Consider the following 20,421-nt stretch of genomic DNA (forward strand, 5'->3'; position numbering starts at 1 on the left):
ATATTTCATTCCTAATTCCATTAATCAGAACAAAGGCAAGAGCAGGAGGAAAAAGGGGAAATACAGAATGGATCCTTGATGATTTAAGTGAGATGTGTGAAATGCTGTCAACCACATTTTAGTTGCCTAAAGGCTTTTCAAATTTTTTAGCTTCTGCTTATCTGCCCTCTCCAATACTGGCAGATATGTAAACTCCTGAAGGCTGCTGAGCTGAAGAAATCCGATTTTTTGGGGCCTTAAAACTTAGAGATTAAGCAATTTGAAATGCCCAGGCCTCAAGTGCCAGTGCCTAGACCCTTCTGCTGGAGCAGGGACAGGTAGCAGAGCTGTCTGCAAATGGTATGCCCAGGTGTTGGATCCCCTGCAGCAGGTGATAGGAAAGAGTTGGATGGATGCATCCAAGCACAGGCTGCAGGAGACTCATAGTCCACAGCCAAAGAGCCAAAACTTCCCCACCAATACACCCAGAAGGGACAGGGGAAATAATGCTGAAGAATGGAGACTTGCAATGGCAAGGACTGCAAGGAGGAAGAGACTTCTCCCAAAGGCTGAGGTGCCCTTGCCAAACAGCTTTGCTGCTCTGCAGACTGAAGAGGGAACACCCATCACACCAGGAAAGATGCTGGAGTAAGGCAGCCCCATCTACTGCCTTTGCCACCAGCAGGGGTTTGGGTGCTCACACCATGGGACTCACTTGGAGAAACCTGCTCTGTGAGGGACTAGGGGAGGTGTCCATCTGACTGAGAAAGGAAAAAGATCTTCATTCATAGGCTTGTCTGGGTGGTGAGGAGGGTTTTAAACTAAAATTGTCAGAAGAGGGAAACTGAGGGCTATGATCTGGAGCAGAGTCTAGTTGGAGGCCTGCAGCCGGCAGTGTTTTCCAGGGGGTCAGTACTGGGTCTGGTCCTGCTGAACTTGTTCAATGACCTGCACGAAGGGACAGAGTGCATCCTCAGCAAGTTTGTGGATGATTCAAAACTGGGAGGTGTGGCTAATACATCAAGAGGTTGTGCTACTTGGAGAGAGAGGAACCTAATGAATTCATCAAAAGTAAGTGCAGGGTCCTACAGCTGGTGAGGAATAATCCCACACACCAGTACAGGCTAGGGGCTGACCTGCTGCAAAGCAGATCTGTGGAGAAGGACCTGGGAATGTGCCCCTCTGGCCAAGAAGGCCAATGGTATCCTGGGGTAAGTTAGGAACAGCGAGGTCACTATTTAGAACTGCTGCCCAGAGAGGTTGTGGAGTGTCCTTTTCTGCAGAAACCACCTAGGCACAAACACATGTAGCCTGCCCTAGGTTCAGCTGGACTAGACGATCTCCAGAGGTCCCTTCCAAACCCAGTCATTCTGTGATTCTGAGAGCAGCTGGAAGCTGCAACAATTTAAGCACAATCCAGTGGAAACACTGTATTGCCGGAGCAATTCTGATTCCTCTTCCTAATCTTCCAGCTCTTGGGATGGAGAGGAATAAAAGCATGTTGCAATTATTCAATCATGAAACAGTTACTAAGCTCTCGATGCTGCTATAATTAACAAGTTGTACAAAACTTAAAACACAATGAGCACCCCTTCCTACCCAAAAAAATCCAATACACTGAAGAAGAGAGAGATGATGTTCTTTGAAGACATGTTATAAAGAAAAAAAAAATTAGTTTTCAAAAATATTAATGTCTCACTGTCTTCAAAATAGTAATGTTTCGCACAACTGCATCTTCTTCCTTCACCACAACAGCTGCTACAAATATACTTTAAGACTCAGCTATCCTGTGACCTATAGCTGTTTTCTTCATATCAAAACTATTTCTCACATAGAAGGAATCTCAGCATGCTACCACAGAAATTTGATTACACACCAAGTACAAAAGCAATTTTTACAATTAAACTAACAATTCAATTAACTCTTTCTAAGAGTACATAACCAAAAATCCCCATGAGTCAGAGCCTTTCAGGCAAAATGGAAGCTGGAGAAAAAAAGGAAAAAAAGCTATAACTAAGTTTCAGATAAAAGCAGCTTATCATACAAATTGCAAATGGTTGAATTATGTTACACGTACAAGTGAGTGCGTTGTTTCCTAGAAAACCAGCATTTCAAAATACTAGGCTATCTAGCCATGGATTGGACAACCCCCTTTCCATCACAAGAAAATAGCACATTGCCCAAAGGTACAACCTATTACAAAAGAAGATTATTAAGGAAGGACATTCCAGCTGTTGAGAGGTACTGAGCAGTATCATTGAACAAAACACAAGACTCCAAGCACTCACTCATTAGTTAAAGTCTTAAACACTGCTTGTTTACCACATATCTCACTTACAGCAACTTTCCAGGAAAGCACTGGAAATAACATTCTGTCCAGGAGAATACTTCAAAGCAGTTCAGACTGCCTTCTGTAATGGGAAACAATGTTCTACTTTCAAGCAGATCTTTATGGAAACTAAAAATAAAATAGAAACTAAAAATAAGAACCTTCCCCTACACCCTTCCCTTGGTTTGCATACCAGTTTCAGTAATTTTCAAAACATACCATAGCACAAAAGCTAAAACACAGAACTGCACAGGTGCTACTACCACTAAATACATTCTGAAGGTGTTCACTACAGTGAATGATCCAAATTTTGAATTCCTAGATACAAACTTTGGGGTGAGACCAAAAGGAAAAAACCCTAAAATAACTTCAAGTAATTTAATTTGCTGCAGTGTTTAGTAGGCCAATATTAAGGCATTACAAATCTAAAATTACATTGAATAAACATGTAATGAACTTAGCTTGACTGATAAAAAGCCAAAAACCAAGCAAGCCTGGAATGTGAACAGTACTTATCACTAGGCCCCCAAAAATGCAGATTTTTGTCTTCTATATATAGCCTGAAATAAAGGTCTTGCTTTCCAAACTTCAGTCACCTCTTGAATATGAGGCTACAGAAGAATTTGGAAGACACACTATCACACCAAGAACACTCTGAACAACAAGTGTGAAAACTACCACCATAGGCCTGATATCGAGTTCCCTGAAGACTTTTAGCAGGTGTTATCACATTGCAAACCTTTCAGATCAGGCTTGCTGCCAGCAATTTCAGCAAGAGTACAGTTTAGAGCTGTATTTATGAATAAGAGTTCATCACAACAGAATTGTAACCTACCAGTTTTACTTTTCGAAGTGGGAAGCACAATGATGATCCAAGTGCATCTCATCTATACTACACCAGCATTGCCCAGTTGGGAGGAACAATAAATGAAGTTCATTTTAACTTAAACACCCCACCCCCCCCCCCACAACACAGATTTCAGTGATGTAATTTCAAAAAACTAAAATGGCACGGAAAATTTTGCCCTAAAAGCTTAATTACTTATGCGTCTTATGCAATCAGAATCCTTTTCAAAGTTACAACACCACAGAGATGAAAACCAGAGAAAAAACCTTAAGACGATAAAGCACAATGTTTTCAAGGTAGTGCTGTCAAGATTTGAACAGCAGTGAAAGCTGCTATGGCCACTACTGCTTTTTAAACTTATCTAGAATGGCTTTCTTCATTTTTGACTGAGCTGGAGCATTAAAACAAACAAACAAACGATAGCCTAACAGTTACTTTGCAGTGATTTGCAGGAAAACATGTTTCTAGCTGCAGATCTCAGCAGTTCTACAAGCTTTAAACATGACAACATTCCACAAGTACAGAATATATTTACTAGCAGAAAGGCTGAGCTGAAGGTAAATAGCTCACTTGCAGGCAGACCAAGACTTCATTCGGATTCCTTCGTTCAGAAAAAACACTATTAACACCTTCTTCCAACTTCAATCTCTAGATAAAACACCTCTGCAATTATTTTTGGAAAACTTACTTAAACAACTACGACTGTGCAAAAGCTGACTGACCTTTGTGGAATGAAATCCCACATTAAGATTTTGAATTGAGATCAATTCAACAGGAGAAACAGGAATTTCCCTGGAATCCTTCATGACTGCTCCAGTTCCATGTGGGTCACTTCAAATGCAGGCTACTCAGATGTCTGAAGTCTCATGTGTCATAACATAAGTTGAAGAGCTTCTGAAACGCAAACTCCTAAGTTTCATTAGCTGCAGGTAAGAAAACCAACACCTTTGGACAAACACCTCAAAAACCCCAAAAAACTTACAGACAGGACTAGCCAGAAAGAAGCATTCCAGTGACCAGGACTATACTGTATCTCTTGCAACCTTTGTTTTCAATATGCCGAAAATGACAAGGCAAGATATCAACACTGTATCTTATTCTATCCCTGAAGAAGCTTTATTCCCACCATATGGCAAGGCCACTTAGGAAGAAGAGTTCTTTGCATGTACCCTCCATGCTGCTCACTGGGAAGTCTATTCCAGTACCCAACCACCCTTTCCTAATATCCAGCCTGAACCAGCACCAGGCTTTGAGAAAAGCCCCAAATCTGTCCTTACAGGATACCCTTCCAAATTTGATTTTCATGGCAAACACAATCAACCACCCACTGGACAAGTCACCACTACACTGTCTGAGTTGATGCAGATCCAGAACGTTCATCTCATTCTCAGAATTACTAAGTGAAGAAACAATAGTATGCAAAGCCTTAACTGTATTTTTCCATGGGAAAAGTTGTTTGGCTTTTTTTTTAACATAGCAAGATCTAGTTCTTTACAACATCTAAACCCAATTTGTATTTAAAAGAAGCTTTTGCCAACCGTCAGTTCATAATTCTGAGGACTGGAGATTAAGAGTGATGAACATATAACAGGACACTGGAGCTGGCCTGCAGCTTGGCAGGCTCTCTGTGTGACTCAGCTGCCTTAGTTCATCACTACACAGTGAACAGCACCCACAAAGAGCTGGACACACCTGAAGCAGAGGCTGTCACTCCATAAATTCTCCCACAATCCAGCTCAGGACACACACCCAAACGGCTCTGTGCCTCCTGAAACCAACTCAGCAGCAGCAATAGAACTTGAAAATAACTATGGGATGACTTTCGGCAAAATTCTATCGCATCTGCATTTATCAATGCCATTAAGATCTTTTGTTAAGAATCCAACTCGTCAAAACCTTTTATTCAACCTATTTGGTTTTGCTGACATAACACCAAAACTCACCTTCCTGTTCAACAAAGAATGAGCCCTTATTCTTCCCAATCATTCCAGTAGTGATGGTAAAAATTCACAAGTAGCCTCCCTTTTGCCTATTTTCTGCTTCTCACATGGGGAAAACCACTTTTGTTTGTTTGTTTGTTTTTGTTTTGTTTTTTGTCCAATAGGAAATAGGAGTGACAAACTTTGCCAATATTATTGAGTGCAAAACTGACTACAGCCTTGCTGGTCGTTCCAGGGTAGCCAGTTCATAGCACTGGCACCAAAACTAATCTCTGCAAATGAAAAAACATCATTGACCATGGTCATTTAATGGTCCAGGCATTTTCCCAGCAAAGCGAAAATTTACTTTAGGAAAAGATCAATGCATAACAGCACCAGGTTCATAGTTCCTAGAGATTCTTGACTGCTTCCTAGTGCAAGGGCTTTAGAACACCTGCCTATGCAAAGCAGAATGAAGTTACAGTTTAGAAAGTGAAGGTCACTTGTTTGCCCAAGTTGATTTCAAGGGGAAAACAAATAAATCTTAGAGAAACAAATCCTTTTATCGGGTCGTTTTATAAGCAAAACAAACTAAAGAGCAGGGTAGGTAATCTCTTTGTTTGTTCTCATCCCTTTTTGATAAATACAAACAAGCACACCAACTATTCCAGGCAACTGAAATTTATGAAAAACAGCATAAAAAAAGTAGGAAATGCAGTTCTGAAGAAACTACTGACACCACACACGCCTTCATTTGTTAGAAAAGCCTCCACAGAAGTATATGTATAATCAAGACTCACCCTGCTCTGCTGGCATATTGTCAAATGAAAGAGCACAACTGCACGCAGGTGATCTTGCTGTACTACAATTCTCCTAATTAACTGCCATTCTTCAGTTTTGCTATTTTTTTCAACAGGGAAAATAGTGTCATTCATTTTAGGCATTCCCCATTTTCTTACTCTCTCTGACACTCTATGCTTTGTCTGTAAAATTGAAAAGTTTGTTTTGTCATAAAGCAAAGAATTACAAAATCACTCAGCACTGTGTTTTTTCAATAGAGAGGCTTTTGTTTAATCTTACTGAGCTAGAGATGCTTTAACAAAATGCGTGTAATGAAACCAGAAAATGATGAATCCATGAGGAAGCTATGATTAACAAGGGTAAGTGGAAAAATTAATCATCTAAGACTGCAAACTCACCATGTTTGCATATGTAATAGCAGAGTGAAAGCAAATAGCTTTAACACAGTAACAAAATATGCGTGTGGAACACAAACAAAATAATTTCCATTCACTTTCCCAATCCACACGTAAGACAAGTCATGGAGGCAGTTTGCATGCTTCCCAGAGGATCATGGCTCTAGGTTTATCAAATACAATCCAATGGCAAAGCATAACAAAGAAAAAAAACCAACCTCACTCCTTATCAAATGCTGAATACATAACCAGTGTAAGTATCCAGTCTTTTTTCCAACGGTTACAAGGAATACTTAAGAAAATACCAGGTGTTCTCCTACCACAAATTAACCATCTATAGTCACAAAATAGTTCCCAAGGCAACCATAATTCCCTCAACCAACGCACACCATTCCCTTCCCATTACTCTACATTCTGCTAAGTGACTGATCAATGCTTGAGACGCCACACAAACAACTGCGTGCAGCAGATCAGAAGAATGGGCAAGGTACACAAATGAGCAGCTCCTACGTGTTTAAACTGACACTTGTCAAGTGATATGTACCTGAGAATTTTATATTACACAGTTGAGGTTTTGGGGTTTGTTTCATTTTTTTTCCCAAGGGAAGAGTGCTTAAGCTCATGTTCCCACTGCCATGTTTACAACAGAGGTGCTAGTTGGTTTCTTTTTAAGACTGGACAGAGGAAAAAAAAAGCAAAACAGCAAACCAACTAACCTCCTGTCCATATACCAGTTACGAGGAGATCCTTCTTCCCTTGGCAAGATCTGAGTAATTTATGCTTCCACTATAATTTTAAAAGGAAAAGCAAAACCTAAAAAAAAATTTTATGTCAACAAACTGATAATTATACACTAATAAAACAAGCACCTGCTACAATTTTATAGGATTTAGTGAGAGCAATATCCTAGCAACACCTTTATTGCACTGTTATTTCGAACAGCATCATTTGTGACTTTGTGTGTACATGAGCAGCAGCATTACTTTCCCTACATTTCAATTGCCTGTGTGTATTAAGCCAGCACTACTGCTAAAGGTCTCCTGTCCGCCTTTGGCATCTGCCTTTTTGTTTCCATACATTTTCCCTCCTTGTGCTACCAAACACCTGTATAACTGCAAGAACAGCCCAGATGAAGAGCCAGGCTGACCGCTGACACTGGTGTTCCACCCAGGAAGAAAACTACTCCACAAAGTAGTAAGCAAATTCTGGTGAGTCAGTGTACTGAGATAGCTCTGTTCAAAGTCTATGAGCACCAGAGCAGCACCAAGGGAATCACACCTGAAAGACTTTTCACAGAAACAATTCTTTCACCCAAGGAAGACAGACTTCTTGAGTCTGTAACAGAAACTGCTGTTACTCCAGAGGAATAAAAAACCCAAGTCAGTCAGTCCCTAAAGATGGGGATTCAGTATGTACCTAGAACTCATACAACAGATCAAAGCAGAGCCCAAGACTAAGGGCATGACCCTCACGTGGGCAGCGACATGTCCAACAGCAGAAGGATGGCTTCTGAAGGGGAGTGATGCACAAATGAAGGAGCTACCAATCTACATCCAGATCAGGAACATGGGAATCTCTCACATCACGTAGCTTGGCGCCCCATGACTAATCAAGGGATAAATCTCCTGGTCTCCTTTCTTGTGCAAGAACATTCTTTTCCAGACTTCTAATGTTGTCAGGTAGCAAGGCTGTACTGAAAGCCATATGCTGCTTATCAGCTTTCTGAGCAACTGAGGAAACCAAGCTATTCAAATATAAGGCCTGGCAAAATACACACCTTCAAAACAAGAATTCAAGAAACATTTTCCACTTCTCTTTGGGAGCCCCTGAAACTAAGAATAATAATAAAAACCCCGAAGAATCCTGAGTTTATTTCCTAGTTTCCTAGGTAGTTGCTATGAAGGGCCCCCCGACACCCTCGTCCTGCTGTAGTGTACAACCCCTGTAGGACATCAGGATGTGCATGTGATGAAGAAAGCACTACCTCTACAGCACATACAGAGAACAAAAATGCAAACCCAACAAGTGACAGATAAACCTCGGCTTGCTGCTGAAGCAGAAATCAAAACACAACCCCTCCAATATGTCTTAGCTCCCCCTACAAGCATTTTTCAGGAATGTGAAGGAAAAGAACCTAAGGGGCTCTGACAGTTTTTCCAGATCGAAAATAAAAGATATCACAGTGTATGAGATAACAATATCTCTAAGGCTGAATTCTGACAGTACTCCACCTGAAAACATTTAAAACTTCTCAAGAATTCTGACTGAACTGTTCAGAGCATTCAGTTACAAACGATCTGAGGGCAGACATCACCAGAGTATAAGCAAACCAAACATCAGCAGATAGTTCTTGATACATAAGCTGAACAAGCAACCTTGCATAATGAACTGCTGAAGCTTACCCCATCACAACAAGCATGAAGTACTTTTTTAACCCATTAGGGAAGTTGAGTTGGGCTGTGTTTTCAAACACAGTCCACAAGCCAGCCTATAAAACTGTTTGGCCTACAAAGCAATGCTGCAACACATCTCTCTCCAGGCTGGTGCAACTCTGTACAAGGCATGTAACTAACATGCAACTCAGTGACAGATACGTAAACTGGCTGTCATGACAAATAATAATTTAAAAAGAAAAAAAGAAAAGTCTAATGCATTTTATTTTACAAAAATATTCCACTCACAGAATATATTCAGGCGATAACCCGCTATTCTTCTTGCCTCCAATAAGCCAAAAGCTACTGTGAGGAAGATAACCACCTACTCAAGGATTGAGCAACCAGTTTGCTATTGCAAGCTTCACGTAAACATTGCAAAGGATACTCCAAATTATTTCTCAATATTCAGCATTTCCTACAGTAACTGTAATATATTTCAAGTAACTGTTCAGAAGAATGAAACTAATAAAAGGTGATTTAAATATCTGTCCTTTCCTCACCTGATATCTTAAGTCTGAGAGCTTTCCTCCTGATTAGAGTATATTCCAGTGGCCGGTTTCGTGTGCTTTCAATGCCACAGGGCTTTCCAGAACCCAAATCCTCAATATCAAGGATTACATAATTAGTACATGCTGTGCTTCAATGTCAAGGCCACAAATAATTAAAACCACATTCTGGATACTGATATGCCTCATAACAAGCAAGACAGTGACAAGAAAAGCTGCGACTGTCCCAAAAGATGGTCTGGCTACATTCGCAGAATCACAGAATTGTTGAGTTTGAAAGGCACCTCTGGAGATGATCCAGTCCTACCTCCCTGACAAGACAGGGCCACTTGGAGCAGATGACACAGGACCATGGGCAGGGGGGTTTCAAATGCCTCCAGAGAGGGAGACTCCACAACCTCCCTGGGCAGCCTGCTCCAGTGCTCTGTCACCCTCAACATTAAGTTCCTCCTCATGTTGAGGTGAAAATTCTCGTATTTTTGCCTATGGACATTTATCCATATCCTGTTCCTGAGCACCACCAAAAACTCTGCCACCATCCTCTTGGCACCCGCTTTTGAGATATTTATACACATTGATGACATCACTCTTCTCCAGACTAAACAAGCGCAGCTCCCGCAATCTCTCTTCATACGAGAGATGCTCCAGACTCCTCATCATCCTCGTGGCCTGCACTGGACCCTCTCCAGCAGCTCCTCGCTTTTCGTGTACTGAGGCGGCCAGAAGCGGGCCAATTCCGCTGGAGCTGGGGGCCGTCCACAGCGGGGCAGCGCTCGCTCAGGTGCGCCCTGGCACCGGGGAGAGCTGAGGAAGCACCGCACCCGCTCCGCGGGGCAGAGCCGGAGCGAGCATCCCGCTGACACAGCCGGGACCTCCTCACCCACCCGGGACCGCGCCCGGCGCGTCCCGGCAGCTGCCCGGTCTTCTCGAACAGCGCATACCGGCGAGTAGCCCGGGCCCCGGAGCCGCCCGACGCGCTGTCCCCGGGCCGGGGCAGCCGGGCCCCGGGCCCGGCGCGACGAGCCCCGGCGGCCGCCGGTCCCTGGCGGTGCCGGCGGCGCGGCCGCTCCCCCCGCGCCTCCCGGGCCGGTCTCACCTCTCGGGGGCGGCCCGGGCCCGTCAGCGCCGGCGGCCGCCGCCGTATTTCGAAAGATCCGCCATTTTCAGCCCGTCACCGCCGCTCCCGCCCCCGCCGCACCTGCCCCCGCCGCCCCGCCCCGGCGCCGCCCCCGAGCCGCGAACCCCAACCCCTTCCGCACCGGCGGGTCCCCCGCGGACCCCGCTCCGAGGGGGAGCCTCGCCGCGCCAAGGGGCCGCCGTGACCCCGCCGCTCCGCCGCGGCTGCGGGCGCTGCTGACCCCGGCGAGCGGCGGGGAGGGGACGCGCCGGGCGGGCACCCCCGCGGCGGAGGGGCGGCCGGGACCGACTTGTCCGCGCCATCCCGGGGAGGCCGGCGGGGCCGGCCGGGAGCCCGGCCCGCCGCGGGGAGAGCGCCCGGCGAGGCCGGGCCTGTTCCTTCCCGGCGGGAGGTGGCTGTCAGCCGTGCCCGCACCCCCTTCCCCGTCCTCCCGCCGCCGCTTTCCCGCCCCGCGCACTCACCGGGCGGGCGGGCGCTCTTCTTCTTCCTCCGCTAGCGATGCCTCTCGCCGGTGCCGGCGCCCCCGGGTGCCGCTCCCGGCGGCCGCGGCGGCGGCGGCCGCGCCCGCGCCGATCCCGCCGCCGCGTTTGTTCAAAATCACGCGCCCCGCGCCATTCCCCCGCCGCATCCCATAATACCGCGCCGCCCTGGCAACCGCCGGCGCAGCGCCCCGCGCTTCCGGGACCGCCCCTCTCCGCCGTCCGCTTCCGGGGCTAACGCGCGGCCACCACCCGTGGAGGAGGCGGCGGCGGCGGCGCTCCGGCCGTATCCCGCTGGCCGTGTAAATCCCGTGGGATCTCTCCGTGGGATATCCCCCGCCGCCAACCGCGCCCGCGGGGCCGGCCCCTCCGCCCGCGCCCCCTCCCGCGGCCCGCGCGCGCTCCCCCGTCACGTGACACCCCCCCCGCCCTCCTCCCGCCGGCGCGCGCCGCTCCATGGTGGGAGGAGGAGGCTCCCAAGATGGCGGCGGGCGCGGTGAGGCAGGACCTGGCGCAGCTGATGAACTCCAGCGGCTCCCACAAGGACCTGGCGGGAAAGTGAGTTGCCGGGCGTCGCCGCCGCCTCCCCGCGCTGGGGCGAGGGGTGCGAGCCGCGCGCGGGGTGAGGGGGCGCCCTGCGCGGCGAGGCTGGGTCGTGCCCGGCGGCCGCGTTTATTCCAATAAAAAGGAGACGGAAAGGTTTCACTTCACGGTTGTGGAGTTTTTTCGTTCACGGGCTCCTGCGAGTCCGCTCGGCCCCACTCAGGGCTCGGTTGCTGCCCCTGGGCTGTGCCACAGCGAGAGGCCGGGGAGTTTTTTTTTTCCTCTGCTGCCATGGATATATCAGAGACTCTCTTATTATTATTAATAATTATTAATGAGGTGGGTGTTTTGGGGAGCAGCCCTTAGGGGTCGAGCGTCTCGTGGCGCGATGTGTCACACAGGTTTTCACTCCGAGAAAACCAGTCAGATGCGGATCTGTCACCTGGAATTCTTTGACTCCGTGTCCAGCTGCTTGTGTTCTGGGGGGGCTGTGTCACTTTTAGGATTTTCGTGTATAACCTTGGAAATTTTCCCCTCAAAATGTAGCTTCCGTGTGGATGTTGTATTTCATCAGTGCCACACACGCTGAGGCAAAGGTTCATTAGCTTGCTGAAACAGGAAAAGAGAACCTGCTTTTTATTGTAGGAATAAACACTTGAAAACACAGAATACACCTGTGTTGATGTCAAGTGGCCGTGACATAAAATTTATCACAACACTATTTCTCAGTTATATTGAATGTGGCATTTTGGATGTTTGACTACCTCGATCAGTCTATAAGCAATACAGTTTTCATTACTTTTGTTATGCACTATCCTGGGCATTTGATCGTTATTATTATTTTAAACTTCCAAAATTGCACATATGTTTTTAGGTAACAAAATACTGAGCTCTGTTATCGGAGAATCTAGTCCTGGGTTTTAAGAAGAGACAGGTGCCAATTCCAGGTGAATGTTCGTGACACTTGGGAACAAACTCAAGGTATAGAAAACATGAGCAAAAACAGGGCTCTGACACAGAAAGTAAGCAGAGAGGCAGAAGTTGTTAGTGAAAAAATGTGTGATTTTTAACCTTCTTAAAATTTATTTATGGACAGGTACCGTCAAATATTGGAAAAAGCCATTCAGCTGTCGGGTGCGGAGCAGCTTGAAGCTCTGAAAGCTTTTGTAGAAGCAAGTAAGTGCATCTGGTATAAGTGGTTGTACACTGAGTGAAGGCCAGAGGTCTGTGAGCTTGTGTGTGTGTTTGTTAGCTCTGTGTGAGGCTGTCTAAATGCAGTACATTTCTGTCCTGTTGGAACTCAGACACAGCAGGAAGAGGAACCCTCATCACCACGTTCAGAAGTGAAGAGGGAATGGATTTGTAAGCTTTGTGGTTATTACAGCTTTCCAGCCTGTCAGCACTGGAAGGTGAAAACGAAGCAGTTTCTGTTGAGTGTTGAAGTCGGTACTGGATGTCAAGTGGTATTTAAACTGACAGCCTCCTTCTTCACCCATCTGTAAAACTGCCAAGAAATTGTTTGGGGGTTTTTTTTCTTGGTGTTATACTGGATGTTTGGCTTATTGAACATCTCTGTAAATTATATCTGCTATAATGTTTTTCAAGTTGAGAATAAGCTTAGTGAGATTTAGTCCAAACAGGTAGTTTGTCCAAGATATTTCAGCATCTGAGAACTATAAATCAAGGTGAAAAATTCATTTATTATCTGTGCGGGGTTAGAACTCTGGTGACCTCTAGTGTAAACAGTTACGAAAGAAAAGAAAAACCCACCTTTAAAAAAAGAGGAAAAAAATTCCTCTTCACTTGCATACAGTTAAATTCAATGTAAAAGCAAGTTATCACCTGTAGTGAAGGTACTGAAAAATATTGCATCTATTCTGTGTTTTCCTTCTGTGCATCTCTGGACCAGTGGTGAATGAGAATGTCAGTCTGGTGATCTCACGGCAGCTGCTGACAGATTTCTGTACGCATCTTCCAAGTCTCCCTGACAGCACAGCCAAAGAAATTTACCACTTCACCTTGGAAAAGATACAGCCCAGAGTTATTTCATTTGAAGAACAGGTGAGAGATCAATGATGAGGGGGGGTTTTGGCTTGTGGGTTTGGCTTTAGTTTTTCCCCTCCTTGTCTGCTGACTATTTCAAGCCTTTCAAAAAGCTGCTCAAAACAGATATTCCTACTTAGAGTCCGGTTTCCAGCCCCATACACGGAAAACCTGAGCTAAATGCAGAGAGCACTTAGGACTGTGCAAAGATTACAGACTGTCACTTCATCATGATGATGGACACATAATTCCTCTGCTGCCAGTAGTTGGCTTGTTACAGTGAAACAATCCTTGAGCTGCTGGAGGTATCTAGAGAGACTCATATTGCCTTTTACCCGAGTAGTAGGACAGACAGGTGGTGTGAAGAACATTCACCTTGAAAAACAACTTCTCTTTCAAAATAAATACATCTTCTTTTTATGTGTTTATTTTAGCCATAACTGTTTTACCAGGAAAAAATATTTTCTTGAAATCCGATTCTGCTTAACTACTGATTACACTGCTCTGCTTTTTCAGTTCAATTCTGTGTTTTGTTGCATAAATATGCAGTATCATCTGAGAGTTCTTAGGGAAGTTGTTTATATAAAAACCCCTTAGAATCTAATATTGAAATAGAAAGGCACTTTCTGCCATGATTTTTATTTGTTTCTCTTTATCTTTTGTCTTTTTAAGCAGCTTTTACTCCGAGCTGAACATGCTTGCATGTATGTCATCATGATTATGCATAAATTAAATCCAGTACCTCACATGATTTCTTTTTTTTTACCCACACTTCCAATTAAAAACCCAGGTTGTAAGCACCAACACTTTAGCTGCTGACAGCCACTCTCCAAAGCAGAAATTTCTTCATTAGGATCGATGACAGTTCACCTCATTCCTACCTCACAGGCATTGTATGAGGTGTAACTGCAAGAAATGGCTTGTGACTCTTAGTGCTCCAGTTCTTGAAAAATTTGTTTCATCTTTTTAAAAGCTTTATAAATGGTGGCTACTTCTGCTGTTGATTTTATTGTTCTTTAGGTGGCTTCAATAAGACAGCATCTTGCATCAATCTATGAGAAAGAAGAAGACTGGAGAAACGCAGCACAAGTGTTGGTGGGGATCCCTTTGGAAACAGGGCAAAAGTACGTTACACCCAGTTATCTGTACCTGCTCTCTATGTACTGAACTAGACCAGCCAGTGGGAATTTTGGGGATTGCTGCACCAGAAGTTACCCACTGTTAATCAGTCTTGTTGATAATCAAGTCTTTTTAACAGTATTTTGCAGAAATGCTTCTAGGGTTACTGAAAGGTCCTTGAAAGGTGGCAGTTTTTCAATGTGTCCACCTTCTCAGTTCAAAATGAAGACAGAGTTTGAGACTGGATATTGACAAATGCAGTTGGGAATTGTTTGTGAGGTGGGGTTTGTTTCAGTTCGGTTTGTTTGTTTGGGTTTTTAGGTGTAGAACCCATGCTGTTACTTTTCTCTGGCAGTCCTTTCCCCTTTCTCAGTTTGCACATAGAAGGAATTGCTGTAGTTTTTGCCTATTTAGCACCTATCTGTTGCACTGCAAGGTGGATTCTTTAGTAGCTCACCACTGGTGGCAAACTTCAAGTCCACAGAAAACAGATTATGAGAGTGTACATTTGTGTCTTGGTGGACAGCATTACTTCTACTGGTGCTCGCAGGAGCCAGTTCTGTATTGGCGTTCATTTCAAGTTTCCTTACTCTGTCCAGAAAGCACTAATTTGGTAGGAGGGAAGAAGAAAGCAGGGTAAAGCAAATCTTGCTGAGTGCTTAAGAATAATAACATGTGTTCAGAGCAGCTAAGAGTGAAGGTAGTTCTGAAGCAAATACGAGCAGTTGCTTTTTTCTTTCCCCTCCAGGCAGTACAATGTGGATTATAAACTGGAGACCTACCTGAAGATTGCCAGGCTGTATCTGGAGGATGATGACCCAGTTCAAGCAGAGGCTTACATCAATCGAGCGTCCCTGCTTCAGAATGAATCTACTAATGAGCAGCTGCAAATCCATTATAAGGTTGTCTAACCTGCTTTGTCGCTTTCTCTGTCTAAAGGGAGACAGTTCCACATTGAGATGTTTTAATGCACTGCCACTAAAACTTTCATCATGAGAAAAGAGACAAAGGGAAAAGCTATATGGGTTTGGGAACTTGAGAGACACATCTTAGCAATAATTAAACAACTCGTTCCTTACCATTCCTGACCTTACAGAGAAGTCTGTAATGGTTCCTTAAATGCCAGCTTTACAGATGGAAAATAAAAACTAGGCTAAAAAAATCTGAAATACTGTTGAAAATATTGCCTCCACCTTTGTCTGTAAATCCAAGACGGGGAAAAAATTGCATCCAATATCAGAGATAGTAGAAGTCCTCCCACCCCCCAGTAATTAAATAGTAAATTCCATACATAAAAGTAGCTTAAGGTCTTAAGTAGTAAATCAGCTGCTGATGTTACTGGTTTTTTGTGGGTTTACTGTGTACATAGTTCATACACAAACTTCTCAAACCATTTTAGTAACTGATGAGCAGTGATGACTAGTAACTGATGAGCAGTGATGACTACAGTGTAACAAAATTGGTCAAGTGTGGTGGTGTTTAAAATTCTGTGACAAAAAGCAGCCGTGCCATGAGCAGAACCTCAGCATCTGCTGGTTTTTGTTTGTTGGTTTTCCCTTTCCTTTTTTCCTCATGCCATATTACATTTTGAAGTTTGCACTCAGTTGAAAGTGTAAATATTTTCTGTGAATCTTAGAAAAGCATAAAGGAAGGAACAAATATTAGGTGGTGTTCCCATGCTGAAAGGGAAAAGCAAATTCTTGAAACATAAATTGCTGTCTAAGTGGTAGCTGTCAGTGTCAGTAGTGAAGGGAAACTCACACAGATACAGTATCAGCTGTACAATATTTCAATTACTTAGGCTCAATACTTGGCTTTTAGACATTTGCAGTGTTTTAACACCTGAATGGTGGTGGGAAATGTCCTTTCAATTGATTTCCCTGATGCTTTAGCAAGGACATGTCAAATCAAGCTCATTCTTTGAAGGCACACATTTCCCCAGGAAGCAGAAGAGCAATATTTATGGGAGCTATCACTTGATAGTGTGCAATTTTTACACACCTGTATTATGCAGCCACCTCTGCTGCTTTTCTTTTTCTGAGATATCCTTCCATTGTAGGTTTGCTATGCTCGAGTACTCGACTACAGAAGAAAGTTCATTGAGGCTGCCCAAAGGTACAACGAGCTGTCCTACAAGAGCATAGTCCATGAGACTGAGAGGCTGGAGGCACTGAAACATGCATTGCATTGTACTATTTTGGCATCAGCAGGTAAAATATGCCTTACATTCTTGTGTGAAAGGTATTTCCCCTGAAGCAAGTCAGCTTGTGTATTACTTGTATTACTAAGATTTGGTGAGGAGTCCAAAGTTGTGAACGTGGCGTTGGAATTACGTGTTGGCAAACTCTTAGCTCAGAGTTGGGTTAGTTCAGTGGCTTTGCCTTTGAACAGAACACAACCAAATTCCTTCTTCAGTAGAGCTTTGTTGGCTGTTATTTGCGTGCATTGGGGAAAAAAGGTGACTTCCTGCTCTTTACCTCGAAGTACTCGGTATTTTGGTGGTCAGTTATGAGAATTCCTCTTGAATTTCCTAGGACAACAGCGTTCCCGCATGCTTGCTACTCTCTTCAAGGATGAGAGATGCCAGCAGCTTGCAGCCTATGGAATCTTGGAGAAAATGTATCTCGACAGAATTATCCGTGGAAATCAACTGCAAGAGTTTGCAGCTATGCTAATGCCTCACCAGAAAGCGACTACAGCTGATGGTACACACTTCTCTAAAACTTTGTAATGCTAGGTGTTCATCCATGGGAGTTAGACTTCCCAAATCAGTCAAGAAAAAAAATTATTATTGCTTATATCATTATTTAAGAAACATTTTTCAGCATGTATGGTTAGATAGTAAAGCTTCTTAGATATAGTTCATCTTTCTGGTTTGCCATTAAGGTTTTGAAATATTCTTCTGGAAGATAACTTGTCCCATTTTCTTTCCCTGTCCATGTACAGTCCTCTTCACTGACAACTTCCCAGTGTTTCTAACGGAGTCTCTGTCCTCGTGAGTTTCTCAGGCACTGTTAAGAGTAGGGTGCCTAGAAACCTGTGACACTCCATGAATGTAGGCTATAAATGGTCTGTACTGATGACCCATTTATTGGTACTGTTTTCCTGGCTTGACCGGAAGGTGACATAGTGAGGGGATGGTTTGGACCTTACACACGTCTCCACTGATCTGGTGCTAAGTCCTGAACCTCGGAACAGTCAGAAAAAATGTCAAGTAATGACTGAACTGGTATCCTAAACACACTGGTGTCAGTTTTCTAGATTGGAAGAATATAAAAGTGGTAAAATGGAATAAGCATGAAATACCTCTGGATCAGGAAAATCTTCCTAGTGAAAAATAATTGTTGATTAAGGAAAAATAAGCAGCCGTGTGCTTGCAGAAGTGGAAACTGGGTTAAGGGTACTTGCTAGCAATATGCTGCATTCCTTCCCTTGGTCACTTTTTTATTTATAACCTGTACTGTTTGTCCTTAAAGAATGCAGGTTAGGTGGTGTTTAATAAATGTGCTTATCTTCAGAGGTTAAGAGGCAAATGAGTTACACTGTTGAAAACTGTTCACTCAGGAAGGGATACATCAGATAAAGGTTTATCACAAGCAGAGTAAGGGAGAGGTTAATTGTACCTCTAAGAGCCATAATGAATTATAGGAAAACCCCCAGTGGTCTTTTCATTTGTCAAGCTAGGATCACAGGAGGTCAAACCCCCTCGATTCAGACAGTAAGTCTTGTAGCAAGGGCTACATTTGATTACTCTAGAAATTAAATAAAAGGTTTATCTGTTTTAAAATCAGACATGTGCCATCCATTTGCTTTTGTCTGCTGTCTCTGTACAGCTTAGCAGGGATGCAAGGCAGATGCGTCTGGACCTTCTGCACACATAACACTTGAGAAAAAAAAAAAGAGAAGCATTTTTTTTGTTTGCTCTAGTATATAAACCAGTATTTCAATCTTATAGAAATGTCTTTCTCATCTAACCCTAAAGGTTCCAGTATTCTGGACAGAGCTGTTATTGAACACAACTTACTGTCTGCAAGCAAACTTTACAACAACATTACCTTTGAAGAGCTTGGAGCATTACTAGAGATCCCTGCAGCCAAGGTATCCATTTCCTACCTTTTTTTTGAACAAGGAGCATGAATGGCATGAGAAAATATCTGTGGTAAAATCAGGAAAATAGTGGCTATTGTATTAGGGACAGCGATAATAATGACACGGGCTCTCCAGCTTAGAGGCAAGCGAGAGCGGTCTTTACTCTTCAAAGTCCTCTTTTATAGACGGGTACGAGAGAGTAAAAGTTCATTGGGTAACAAACCAACACATCACCATCATTGGACAGTTAGCAACAACGCCCCTCGACCCTTTCTTGCAAGTAAACAACAAAGAGACAAACAATACCTGCAAAAATTAATTTTCTTCTCCAAGGACTTCAGATTCCTCCTCACAAATTCTCAGGCCGTGGTTCTCAGGCCAGTGTGAGAAAGTTATGTGACTTAGTTTCACAGACATTGTGCTGCTGCTGCCTGATCTCTTGCACTCAGCATCCACAGGAAAATCAGTTAAATTTTAAGGAATAATTAAATATTCCATATTCCAAGGAAGGTTAAATACCTAGCATGGGAAGTACACAATATGGAATAAAAAAACAATGGAGTTAGATGCCGCTGATAGTTTATCTAATCATTTCCTATTGAGTGCTGTCTGTTCCTTCCCCCTTGTGTGTAGACCTGGTTAAAAACCTGTAAGGCTGTTAAGTCTGAATAATTTCTAACTTCTTTGAGAATGGACAAAGTTTCTGATACCTTTCCTTTTACTCCAGGCAGAGAAGATCGCTTCTCAGATGATAACTGAGGGTCGCATGAATGGATTTATTGATCAGATTGATGGAATCGTTCACTTTGAGAGTAAGTGCAACCACAGTATAATTAATTTTTTTAGCATCTTTCAAAGTGAGCTTTTCGCGGTGGTGCCTGCCAGGGGAAGGAAATTGAGTTTATTAATAATCCCTTCTGCCTGAAATGAGCCTGCTCATCCTGCTGTAGCCAGGAGGTGGCAGAGTTGGCCATAAGGGACAACCTTGGTCGCTTCAGTGCAGGCGTTAGGCTTGTAACAGGCACCCACGATAATTGCTGCTTTTGAGTACAGAAGTGATCCTGATGTCACTGCAAGGAAGGCTTCCTCTGTGAGTTAGGTGAGGGCAAAAGGAAAGGTTGCAGTTGACAAGGCAAGGGAATTGCTAAGACTTACTTTGTTTAGCTGGGTTGTTTTTTTCTTTTCTTTCCAGCTCGTGAGGCTTTGCCAACATGGGACAAGCAGATTCAGTCCCTGTGTTTCCAGGTGAACAACCTGCTGGAGAAGATCAGTCAGACAGCCCCCGAGTGGACAGCACAGGCCATGGAGGCCCAGATGGCTCAGTGACTGTGCCCCCCTGTCCCAGGAGAGGCAGTCACCTGCCTGCTGTGCCGGCAGCGGGGGCTGAGCAGGACTGGCAAACAAACAAAAAACCGTCTTCACTTCCCCATCTTCTGCTTTCACTATGGCTTAGGACACAGTTAGCTGATCCCACGTTTGGTGTGACAGGCTCCCAGTTCGCTGAGCTGAGATTGATGCTCTTGCTGCCTCTGCGTTGCACTCTGCTTGTCCTGAAAACTGTGTTTTCCATTTAAAAGAAGCTGTAATGTCTGCAGCAAGCTTTGGGTTTGGTTTATTTAATTTTATTTTTTCTCCACAGTATTGCTATAGCTTTGTACCCGATTACTTCCTATGGTGTGTGTCCTGCTGTGAAAATAGAAGCACCATGTTTCTTTTAGTTGTAATTATTCTAATAAAGGCTGAGATAAGCCACTTGGTTTAAGTGTTGTAAGGACCTGTGGTTTTGGTTTTGTTGGTTT

The 20,421-nt window shown here is 44.0% G+C and overlaps 2 protein-coding genes across 9 annotated transcripts in view; one reads left to right on the forward strand and one right to left on the reverse strand.

The window, feature by feature from the left end:
• The window catches only part of LIN54 (lin-54 DREAM MuvB core complex component), a 36,470-nt gene extending 25,562 nt beyond the window's left edge, over positions 1-10,908 (reverse strand). For 3 of the 8 annotated variants that reach the window (XM_040064007.2, XM_040064001.2, XM_058420549.1), the window contains exon 1: positions 10,308-10,384. The gene's annotated coding sequence lies outside the window, so the exon portion shown is untranslated. Of the gene's footprint in view, positions 1-9,205; positions 9,359-10,152; positions 10,215-10,307; positions 10,385-10,810 lie in introns of those variants that run through there. The other 5 variants (XM_058420548.1, XM_058420550.1, XM_058420551.1 and 2 more) reach the window with 5 other exon arrangements.
• A 325-nt stretch (positions 10,909-11,233) lies between these two features.
• COPS4 (COP9 signalosome subunit 4) lies at positions 11,234-20,393 on the forward strand. Its single transcript, XM_040064933.2, has 10 exons — positions 11,234-11,386; positions 12,468-12,547; positions 13,281-13,432; positions 14,435-14,538; positions 15,282-15,435; positions 16,593-16,743; positions 17,068-17,238; positions 18,516-18,631; positions 19,350-19,434; positions 19,815-20,393. The coding sequence occupies exons 1-10, from the start codon at positions 11,310-11,312 to the stop codon at positions 19,946-19,948; spliced, it is 1,224 nt and encodes a 407-aa protein (XP_039920867.1). The 5' UTR covers positions 11,234-11,309; the 3' UTR covers positions 19,949-20,393.
• The last annotated feature ends 28 nt before the right edge of the window (positions 20,394-20,421 follow it).

This window comes from Hirundo rustica, chromosome 5 (assembly GCF_015227805.2).
Source record: "Hirundo rustica isolate bHirRus1 chromosome 5, bHirRus1.pri.v3, whole genome shotgun sequence".
Taxonomy (NCBI): Eukaryota; Metazoa; Chordata; class Aves; order Passeriformes; family Hirundinidae; genus Hirundo; species Hirundo rustica.